The sequence below is a fragment of the Atheta coriaria genome, unplaced genomic scaffold, assembly GCF_025399875.1.
Source record: "Atheta coriaria isolate IRGN ID8LTWV9N9 unplaced genomic scaffold, Caltech_Dcor_3.1 hic_scaffold_6_pilon, whole genome shotgun sequence".
NCBI classification, from domain to species: Eukaryota; Metazoa; Arthropoda; class Insecta; order Coleoptera; family Staphylinidae; genus Dalotia; species Dalotia coriaria.
The window spans coordinates 4,306,807-4,318,211 of NW_027045448.1; the positions used below are offsets into that span (position 1 = coordinate 4,306,807).

At 37.1% G+C, this 11,405-nt stretch overlaps 3 protein-coding genes across 3 annotated transcripts; 2 read left to right on the plus strand and 1 right to left on the minus strand.

Moving 5' to 3' along the window:
- Positions 1–11: 11 nt before the first annotated feature.
- LOC135794001 (lysosomal alpha-mannosidase-like) lies at positions 12–4,605 on the plus strand. Its single transcript, XM_065305130.1, has 13 exons — positions 12–127; positions 202–612; positions 673–775; positions 838–1,311; positions 1,386–1,656; positions 1,716–2,147; positions 2,209–2,405; positions 2,473–2,672; positions 2,731–3,077; positions 3,146–3,416; positions 3,837–4,058; positions 4,140–4,292; positions 4,351–4,605. The coding sequence occupies exons 2-13, from the start codon at positions 466–468 to the stop codon at positions 4,546–4,548; spliced, it is 3,015 nt and encodes a 1,004-aa protein (XP_065161202.1). The 5' UTR covers positions 12–127; positions 202–465; the 3' UTR covers positions 4,549–4,605.
- A 110-nt stretch (positions 4,606–4,715) lies between these two features.
- LOC135793184 (lysosomal alpha-mannosidase-like) lies at positions 4,716–8,480 on the plus strand. Its single transcript, XM_065304016.1, has 11 exons — positions 4,716–4,934; positions 4,987–5,089; positions 5,150–5,419; positions 5,473–5,947; positions 6,016–6,447; positions 6,505–6,701; positions 6,755–7,274; positions 7,335–7,584; positions 7,645–7,872; positions 7,935–8,078; positions 8,157–8,480. Exons 1-11 carry the CDS (start codon positions 4,731–4,733, stop codon positions 8,349–8,351), a joined length of 3,018 nt encoding a protein of 1,005 aa, XP_065160088.1. The 5' UTR covers positions 4,716–4,730; the 3' UTR covers positions 8,352–8,480.
- LOC135793185 (bifunctional 3'-phosphoadenosine 5'-phosphosulfate synthase-like) lies at positions 8,376–11,335 on the minus strand. Its single transcript, XM_065304017.1, has 3 exons — positions 11,101–11,335; positions 10,176–10,992; positions 8,376–9,706 (listed from the first exon to the last, which is right to left on the minus strand). The coding sequence occupies exons 2-3, from the start codon at positions 10,962–10,964 to the stop codon at positions 8,621–8,623; spliced, it is 1,875 nt and encodes a 624-aa protein (XP_065160089.1). The 5' UTR covers positions 10,965–10,992; positions 11,101–11,335; the 3' UTR covers positions 8,376–8,620.
- Between the last annotated feature and the right edge of the window lie 70 nt (positions 11,336–11,405).

Consider the following 11,405-nt stretch of genomic DNA (forward strand, 5'->3'; position numbering starts at 1 on the left):
TTTGGTCAAAATCACTACAAAATCCTAAATTTATTCATCCTGCAACCAGTTTTACTCATTGTTTATAGTGGACATCACCTAACATCGTGATATCCGTTTTGGATTGCTCTTCAAAATTTTCCGTGCTGTAAGTATAAATTAATTTCAATTACATGTATATTAATAAAATAAATAATAAGTTTTCAAGTGGCATATTTTCAGCTGATTAATGGACCACTTTTAGATTCGCACGAATTCACTTATCATATAAATGTTTTGTTAAAACTGCAAGCATGGTTTGTTTTTATCAAGCCTCGAGTGAACCCGACGTACTTATTGCTGATACAATACAGAGAGAATACGAACATCGGAACCGTAAACACTTATGCTCCACACGCTGATAACACACGCTCTTTTTTTGCATTCTTTACTGCCGCTACTCTTTCCAAATAAATTGATGAGTGACGCTGCTCGAATTGTCACATCATGATCATCGCATCAGCGGACATGATGTTGGTTTCCCGGTCAATTCGCTTAGCTATTTGCCTTGTGGTGTGTGTAGGCTTACTTGAACAAGGTGTTCATGTAAATGCCAAACCGTTCGAAACAAAGGCCTCGCAATGTGGCTATCAGGTATTTAATTAGTTGTAGTTTAATATAAATCAATTCTAATTGATGTTAATTAACTTTAAGAGTTGTAACAAAGCTCGTACGGATGCTTTGAACGTCCATTTGGTTCCTCATTCGCACGATGATGTCGGTTGGCTCAAAACGGTTGATCAATACTTTACCGGAAGTACGTAAAAATGTTTTTAACTTAAACAAATTATATGAATTCTTTTATTTTGTTGATATTAGCAAAAACCAATATTCAACGGGCTAATGTAAATGCAATTATATCATCCGTGGTGCTTGCATTAAAAGAAAATCCCGAACGACGGTTCATTCAAGTGGAAACCGCGTTCTTCCATCAATGGTGGTCGGAGCAAAACGATGCAACCAAGAAAACCGTGCATGAATTGGTCGAAAATGGCCAACTGCAGTTTACTGGAGGTGCCTGGAGTATGAACGATGAAGCTGCTGTTCATTATCAAGCCGTAATCGATCAGTTTACGTTTGGTTTGAAGTTTTTGAATGAAACATTCGGCGAATGTGCTCGCCCGATGGTCGGGTGGCAAATTGATCCGTTCGGTCACAGCAGCGAAATGGCTTCCATTTTTGCGCATATGGGTTACGATGGTGTGTTCTTTGCTCGTGTGGATTGGAGGGACAAAATGGAGAGACTCAATAATAAAAAGGCTGATATGATATGGCAAGGCAGTAATAAGTTAGGCAAGCAAATTTACATATACACAATTTATATACGTGTATGTGAATGTTTTTTAAAACTGTGTTTATGATTATAGGTGCCTCGTCAAACATTTTCACTTCGCTGCTTTACAACCACTACAGTGCACCCAGTGGCTTCTGCTTTGATGTTTTATGCCAGGAAGATCCGATTGTCACTGATGAACGCAACAGCGAATACAATTTCAAATCGAAAGTAGAAAACTTCAACAATTTCATTCGGTCCCAAGCTTCCCATTACAAAACAAACAACATTATTATTACAATGGGTGATGATTTCAACTACCAAGACGCTGTTTCTTACTATAGAAACATGGATAAACTGATTGAGTAATTATATTCGTATTTATCGTCTGTAAAATAAAATTTAATTTTTTTTTTTTTTATAGAGGTTTCAAGCTATGGCCACAAAAATTCCGTGATCAAGACATTAACCTGTTCTACTCCACACCAGCTTGTTACGTGAAAGCAGTCAACGATGCTGTTAACTCCAACGATATTGAATTACCATTGGAAACCTATGATTTCTTCCCGTACGCTAGCGATTACAATTCCTACTGGTCAGGTTATTACACTTCTCGTCCGGCGTCCAAACGCTCCGAAAAATCATCGAGTAACTTGCTTCAAATCCACAAACAATTGGCGACTTTCACACGAAACGCCGGCGAAGACGAAATCGTTCAAATGCAAAAATCTGTTGGTATTATGCAGCATCACGACGCCATTACTGGTACGGAAAAACAACATGTCGCTAATGACTACGCAAGGATTATGGATGAAGCTTTCAAGGATAGTGAAATGAAAATTAATGGATACATTTCGTAAGTTTTAAGTTGAACACAAATCATTATTACAACATTTTAAATTTGTGTTATTTTATAGAAAACTACTGAGTAGCAATTCTTCGCAGCAGATTTCATTAAATTTGAAGCAGTGCTTATTGAAAAACGAAACAATTTGCGCTGAAAGCACTTCTGACACGTTCACAGTTGTTGTTTACAATCCTCTCGTCCACAAAACAAAGTACCCTGTGAGATTCCCAGTGAATTCATTGAATTTTGCTATCACTGGACCAAATGGTAAACTTTTACATTTTAAACACTTTTGTAAATCAAATTATCATAATGATTTTCTTAACTTATTTAGATGAAAGCGTAAATTATCAAATCAGTGACAGCATTGCATTTGAAGAAGGAAAAGAAAATGGTAACCAGTACGAGTTGACTTTCATTGCTGAGTTAGACGCGTTGGGATTAAAAGTTTATAACGTGAAGAAATCATCGACTGTTGGTTATGAAATGGATAAACCAACCACCGATGCATGCAAATGCAAATTAGGAGGAATTGTAATTATTAATTTAAAAACTCATCTATTGATGTTTTACTTAATTAAAACTGTTTCAGGCTAGGGGTGTTAATATTGATTCGTCAACTGGTCTTTTGGAGTCCGTCACAATTAATGGTAAAGAACTGAAGGTGCGCCAAGAATTGCTTTACTACCTGAGTGCTCAGGGCGACAATTCTGAGTTTTCAAAACGTTCCTCCGGAGCATACATTTTCAGAAATTTGAATGGTACTGTTGCACAACAAATGTCTGATAAGGTGGAATTTACAACGTACAAAGGAGAAATTTACGATGAAATTCATCAGGTGTTTGGCGATTGGGCCAAACAAACGATAAGAGTTTACCACGATGAAGGTGTTAATGATAACATTGAGTTCGAGTGGTATGTTGGGCCTATTCCTGTCGAGTAAGTATATACAAATACTTTATCTGCTTTTTTATAGTGGTTAATTTTGTAAATTCGTTGTTTTGCAGTGATGAGCAAGGAAAAGAAGTGATTTCTCGTTTTACTACCGAGTTAGAAACTGGTAGAGATTTCTATACCGATTCAAATGGCAGGGAGATGATCCACAGAATTCGAGATTTCCGTCCAACATATACCTACACCAATGAGGAGCCCATTGCTGGAAATTACCATCCTGTAACCGCTCAGATTACCATTACGGATGGAACTACAAGGCTTAGTGTTTTGAATGATCGTTCACAGGGTGGCACTAGTTTAGAATCTGGACAAGTGGAAGTAATGGTAAGGAATATCAATTTGTTCGTTTGTGTCGCTTTCACGCATAAACTACTCAATGAATTATGATAAATTTTGGTATAGAGATATTTTTGACTTAAGAATAACAATTAGACTACTTTTTTTCACAAAAATATAACTTGTAAGGTGTTAAATAACGGATGAAAGTTGGTGCAGAGTTTCGATTACGAGGTTATGTTGTTTGACAGTTGATTGAGAAAGTAGGCAACCATATGACAAATGCATTTCTTACTACCTCATAAATAACATGAATTTCAATGATAGTGAACAAAATTAAGTTAAAATTAGCTTACAACAACATTTTTAGATGAGTTTATACGAAATTTGACGAAATAGTTAGAATTTTTTAATTTTTACACAAATAAAAACTGATACTTAATCAAGCATTAATATTTAAACAAATAGGTTCATCGCAGAATGTTGAGAGATGATGCATTTGGAGTTGGTGAGGCCTTAAACGAAAAGGATGGCGATCAAGGTTTGAAGGTACGCGGACGCCATTACCTGACCATAACTACACCAGAAACACAAATCATTGAACGTCGTTTGGCCAATCGCATTTCTATGGAACCCTGGGTATTCTTTGACAGCACATCTGACGTTTCAAATTTAAGTCTGAAGAAAGAGGTATGTTACTAACATAAACATACTTAACCCAACTTAACCTAATCTACAACTCAACCTTACTTTTGCTTATTTCTTTTACAGTTTACTGCACTTAAACAAACATCTAATTCAGTAGATGAAGTTGTCAAGCTATTAACCCTGGAACCAATTTTAAGTCATAAAAGTACCCTTCTCATTCGTTTGGAAAACTTCTGTGATTGGGATGACAAAAAGCAAGTTACTGTAAACCTTGAGGTAAAACATAAACTCAATAAAAGTGAATTAGAAATATAATACAATCAATTAATTTCAGGACTTTTTCGTTAACTTTGACATCATGACGTTGGAAGAAGTAAACTTGGCTGGAAACATCCTTAAAGACAGACTGGCTTGGAATCAATATCCATCTGTCAAGACTTCAAACATTAAAGATTCGTTTGAAGTGACTTTGAAACCGTTTGAAATTAAAACGTTTAAAGCCATTGTTAATTATAAGTCATCTTTGTATTGATTTGTATGACCGATAAGAATTCTATTATGAAAATTAAATCAATTTAACTTGACAGAACGGTATTTTGTTATTTTCATCGATTTTTATCTTATCTATTCATCTAGAGATGTTTTAAGTATCGCATGTTAATTGTGGTGTAATTCACAGCTTAATAATACAATAACCAATTTGATATCTTATCTATGGATTTCATTTCGAGGATAACTGTTGGCAAGTTTGTGATCTATTTCATGATCATGCGTATGCGTTTCGCATATTTGGAGCACACCTCAACCATGTCGCTCCAAACGATTTTTTTGTGTCTTTTAATCACACTTTGTGCTTTTCAACTTAATATTGAAGCCAAACCATTGGATACTACTTCAGCAACACAATGTGGCTATCAGGTAGATAATTATATTAATCATAACCATTTCTTATACTAATTTGTTTGTTTAGAGTTGTAATAGAGTACAAGAAGGCGCTTTGAATGTTCACGTTGTTTCGCACTCGCACGATGACGTCGGATGGCTTAAAACCGTCGAGCAATACTACGATGGATGTATGTATTACACAATTACCATTAATAGTTATTAATATAGGTTATGTTTTATCAAAACAGCAAACAGAGAAGCTCAGTATGCAAATGTAAGCGAAATTATATCATCGGTTATTGACGCTTTGCAAGCCAATCCGGAACGTCGTTTCATTCAAGTGGAATCGTTCTTTTTCCATAGATGGTGGACGCAGCAAAATGAAGAGACCAAACAGATTGTGCATAAATTAGTCGAAAATGGCCAATTTGAGTTCACGGGCGGTGCTTGGAGTATGAATGATGAAGCTGCAGCTGATTTTCATTCAATTATCGATCAATTCACTTTTGGTTTGAAGTATGTTATTTCCCAACATTACAAAACATATTTTACTGATTTATCTATTGATAGGTTTTGAATGACACATTCGGTACTTGTGGGCAACCAAAAATCGGATGGCAAATTGATCCATTTGGTCACAGCAGTGAAATGGCGTCCATTTTCGCCCAGATGGGTTATGATGGGTTATTCTTCCCACGTATTGACTATAGAGACAAAAATAATCGATTGAATGATCAAAAACTTGAAATGATTTGGCAAGGCAGTCAGAGTCTTGCAGATGAATCCAATATTTTCACTTCTATTATGTTTAATCATTACAACGCACCCGAGGGTTTTTGTTTTGATGTTACCTGTCATGATGATGATATAATCACCGAAGAAGGCCAGGCGGATTATAATTATGAAACAAAAGTGAAGAAATACGCTAAGGTCATTACCGATGCTGCAACACATTACAAAACCAATCATTTATTGGTGCCAATGGGAGGTGATTTCAATTACATGGATGCAACGAAATATTTTGGAAATTTGGACGCTTTGATCAAGTATAATACTTATTTATCTACACTTTAGTGATTAGAATAATCTAATACTTTAACTTAAACCTTTTTAGAGGATTTACGGTTTTCCCACAAACATTCAATAAGAAACCCATCAATATCTTCTACTCGACGCCATCTTGTTATGTCAAAGCAGTGAATGAGGCAATTAATGCTGAGAATATTGAATTACCAAAAGAAGAAAAGGATTTCTTCCCGTACGCTACTGATTCTCAAACGTTTTGGACGGGTTATTTCTCATCCAGGCCAACATCAAAACGATTTGCTAAAGAGGCACTAAATTTCTTACAAGTGCACAAACAATTGGCGACATTTACACAAGCAACGAACGAGAGTGAATTGTTTATGATGCAGAATGCTGTTGGAATCATGCAGCATCACGACGCCATTACCGGTACGGAACAACAACATGTCGCCAATGACTACGCTAGGATTCTTCATGAAGCGTTCCTTGACAGTGGCTCGAAAATAAACGAACATATTTCGTAAGTACTTTTATGATAATTGCTGCAAATAGAAACAAAAACATTATTTTATTATAGGAAGTTGTTAAGCAAAGATGCATCTAAACCAGTCCAGTTGAATTTGAACCAATGCCTTCTGAAAAATGTCACTATTTGCTCAGAAACTAGCCACACACAATTTGCTGTAGTGCTCTACAATCCAGCATCAACGCCAATCAAATATCCAGCCAAAATTCCAGTTGATACCTTGGATTTAATAATAACAGCTGCAAATGGTAACTACTTCAATATCCTTGTAATTATTATATCATTTCTTTTGATATTTCAGGCGAAAATGTCAAGTATCAAGTAGTGCCTAGCATTGCGTATGTAGAAGGTGTCTCCATGAAGTACGAATTGACTTTCATCGCAGATTTACCCCCAATGGGAATGAAAGTGTATCATTTCAAACCCGCCGATGTTGTTACTTTCCTCTTAGATGTAGACCAATCAGAAGATAGGTTTAAATTAGGTGGAGAACGAACTAGTGCCATTCTTGACCAATCCACGGGACTTCTAGAGTCTGTGAGAATTAACAACATTTCTGCCAAAATAAAACAAGAATTGATGTATTACAACAGTATGCAAAACAGTGGGCGTAATTCCGGAGCATATGTGTTTAGAAACGACGGTGATGCAGTGGCTATTAACCAAGATGGCGCCGAAGTGACCACGTACAAAGGAGACATTTTTGATGAGGTGCATCAAGTGTACAGTGATTGGGCGAAACAAGTCATCAGGATTTACAAAGATCCCGAATTGGCTGATCATGTTGAGTTTGATTGGCTGGTTGGACCCATTCCTATTGAGTAAGTGTCTAAAACAAGCAAACTAACTTATATTCAGCGTAATTGATTGATTTTTTGCAGTAATAAGCAAGGAAAAGAGGTTATCACTCGTTTTACATCTGATTTCGAAACCGGTGCGGATTTCTACACAGATGCTAATGGTAGAGATTTGATGCATCGAGTGCGCGAGGAAAAATCGGAGAAAATCTCGGGAAATTACTTCCCTGTCACATCAGAAATAGCCATTTCGAATGGACAGGAACGTATGGCTGTTCTCAATGATCGTCCTCAAGGTGGTTCAAGTGTGCAATCAGGTCAAATTGAACTGATGGTAAAAATATTATACTTTTAACTATTTTAAATTAATTTCAATGTTAATTATTTACTTCAGATTCACCGACTTACGCTCAGAGATGATTATTGGGGCGTTGGAGAAATTCTAAACGAAACAGAAAATGGCGTCGGCTTGAAAGTTCGTGGCAGTCATTTCTTGACACTTACTCATGATGAGGACCAGAATGTGGAACGTTACTTGGCTAACAAAATCGCATTTGCTCCTTGGATGTTCTTCGATAAACACATTAAATTGTCAGCGATCAATTCTGATATAACTTCGGAAGTATGTAGAAGCACTGAAATTAAGATTTAGTTGTTAGAAATGTCTCACTATTTACATTTTAGTTCATTGGATTGAATGAACCTTTGCCGGAAAGCACTCGAGTATTGACTCTGGAGCCTGTCGCAGAAGAAGAAAATACTGTTTTGCTACGCTTAGAGAACTTCTTGCCTTCTGACATTGGTGAAACACAAACTGTGAATGTCAAAGTAAGTATTTTCTATAAAAAAAACCTAAACAAACAAACTAAATATGTGTATAAACATAATTGATGAAATTTCTTTCAGAATTTGTTCGTACATTTTGAAATTCTGAGCTTGGAAGAGATGAACCTCGCTGGTAATGCACGTAAACAAGATTCGCCGAGATTAAACTGGTATAATTACGCTTCCCCAAGTGAGTCAACCGACAACTCTCTGGACGTTACCCTGAAACCGATGCAGATTAAAACTTTCATTGCCCGTGTTAAATACGTTAACTAAAGTTCATGTCATGATACTAATTGCTTTCTTGTTTGCTTCACACAACATTTAATGTTATATATAATTGTTTCAAATATAACTCTATGATAAAATCTTCAATTCAGAATTAAAAATAAATAATTAAACGCATGAATTAATAAAATCTGTACCCTCCTTGAAATTGTTAACAAATTGCAATAATATTGTATATCATTAGTTAAAAAATAGGAATGAATATCCACTAAGATTAGTTTGTATATATGTTTTGACCGTTTGTGTTAAAATGCATTTTATAAATGCAAAGATTGATAGTAGCTGACTAAAACCTGCCATGCTTTAGGTGCCATGAAACCATCCGGAGGATTTTCCCCGCTGCGAGCCAATGCTCTCATTCTTGTGCCTGAAATGAAATCAAAATCGTCTTTCCTGCTCGGATCAAAGAACGCCATTCTTTGATGGCGTTTGTCGTAAGCTGCCACGCGGAACGGAATGATTTCCAATGTGTCTAAGCCAGGCGCCATCTTTAAAACACGCCCGCCATGCATGACATCATATAGATTACCATCAAGACTTGCTTCCTTTCCATCTGGATGTGGCACGCCGGCTGGATCACGCCCAACTATGTAAAAGTTAGCACCGGCGTTCATACGAGCCTTTGCGTGCCATTGCACTTCGGTAGGACCTGCATACATCATCGGACTGGGAAAAATAGCTAAGACGGTTGATTGTGCGTCCAGTAGACCTTCATCCATGACAGCTTGATGTTGTTGCATGCGTTCTGGCAGTGGGACATCGTCGTCTTTCACCCAACCACCGAGTGGATGCAAGAGTAGCACCGGACGCTTAAATCCGCGTTCTTGAAGTTGTCGTTTGGTGTCCGACATTAACAACGCATGCCCATTGTGAATTGGGTTGCGTAGTTGGAACGCAAACACAGCATCGGCGCGCATTGCCTTAAACTTCGCACGGAGTTCATTGGGCGTGTAGCGATACTCATCTAAACCGTCATTCCAACGGATACGGTGAAGAACTTCAAGATCACCTCCAACTAACCAATCGCCAGATTCCATGATTAGTTTGATATGCGGATGGTTCTTATTAGTGGTGCCGAATTGACGAGCGCAGCGCTCTTCCTTGCGGTGGTGATAAAACTCAGGTTTGCGAAGAATAGCCACGCAAATGCCGTTGTAATACAAGGAAATGCCCGAGGTTTCGTTCAAGCGTTCCTTATCCTCTGCTGTGCAAGGTAATACTATTGGTATGCTTTGATTGATGGCGTTTTTGCCGTTGAAGTTGCAATTGAAGTGGAGGGTTTGCAAGAATTCGTTTTCTCGCATGAAGCCTTTGAGTGGTGAAGCCCAACCTTCACTTAATACCTTAAGAAACAAGAAATTTACAAAATTATGAAAGAAAAAGCAATTGCATTGTTTGTTTTTGGAAATTAATTCCGATTTGATAAAAACGAAAAGAAAACTTTTCCATTTGCATTATTTGTGAAATTGTATGAATAGCAATTAAATTTTTATGTACTAATCTGTTGCCAACGACGCAAACTGATAAGAGTTATGAAAACGTGCGTACGGCGCTCGAGTATGCTCAATGTCGTATCAACTTTCATGTGAAGTGCAGTGATTTTACGCAAGCAAATGACATCACCAAATAACTAGGTAAATTAAGCATAAAGTGTAAGTATTGCTGAAAATATTAAACAATCAGGTTACCATAGTGAATAAAAAAACATAAAGCAACATTTAAAGTGTCAATACTGACTCTATGTTGTGATATGAACATAAACTTTGCAGTTATGTATATAATTCTAAAGAAAAACATGAAAATTTCACTTACTTGGACCCATTGCAGATCAATCAAGTTAATATTGATCCCAGGCAAGGAAGCAGCCTCCTCCCTAGCAGCAGCCAATCTTTCTTCAGGAACAATCAACTCCTCCACCACATCCTGATTAATAACTTCCTTTGGAATAATTCCATTCTCCTGCAACATCTCCACCACTTGCAGCATGCTTTCCTCCACTGTCAAAGACACTGTTTTGACAACAAGCTCAGGATGTTCTGGGGTCTCATAAGGTTGGTCTATTCCAGTAAAACCCTTGATGTCACCCTTCCTTGCCTTTACATACAACCCCTTGGTGTCTCTCTGTTCACAGACTTCAAGTGGTGTGTCAACAAACACCTCAAAAAATGGCAGATCTGATTCCCTGTGAATAATCCTAGCCAAATCCCTATCTTCAGCAAATGGAGATATGAAACTGCAGAGGCAAATCTGCCCAGCATCAGCAAACAACTTAGCTACTTCTGCTACCCTCCTGATGTTTTCTTCTCTGTCCTGTTTGGAAAAACTAAGATCTTTATTCAGACCTGTCCTCATGTTGTCACCATCAAGACCATAGACAGGAATTCCATGTGATACTAAATATGCTTCCAACTCAAAAGCAATTGATGTCTTGCCAGCTCCAGATAAACCTGTAAACCAAACTGTGCATCCTCTGAAACCTCGGAGATGTCCCAGGATTTGACCGCGTTTTGCTCTGGATACATGATGTTTCTGTTCTGTTACATTAGTTGCCACTTGCATTGAAGTTCTTTGCTTCTTGTAGATTTCATGTGTGCTCGTCATTTTAATACTGATTTTCGGCAGTTATTCCCTGATAATAAAATAAAAGTTAGTATTTCAGTAAAAACAAAAACGAAAGATTAACAAATCAATAAAAGGTCGTTAAATATGCTATCGTGTACGTGTAAATAGCGCTTACCGAAAGATATAATATATCAACGCTGATGATAATCCTGGCTATACGAACACGTAAGTTGTAGTATTTCGAAGAATTGGGTTAAATATAATTGTACAAACAGTTAATAATTTACTGTTGTATATTTCGTGTCGTGTTTTCGGGTGTTGGGTGGGAATTTCACGTTCATGTACCGCGGAAACGAAATGTAGCGCAAACGCAAATGTTTCCCCACTTCTTGACCAGTCATGGACTTTCAACCAATTACAACACATACGAAGTGCATTTTTGCACATTATAACTTGTTGATATTCAAGCAGTGTATGTTT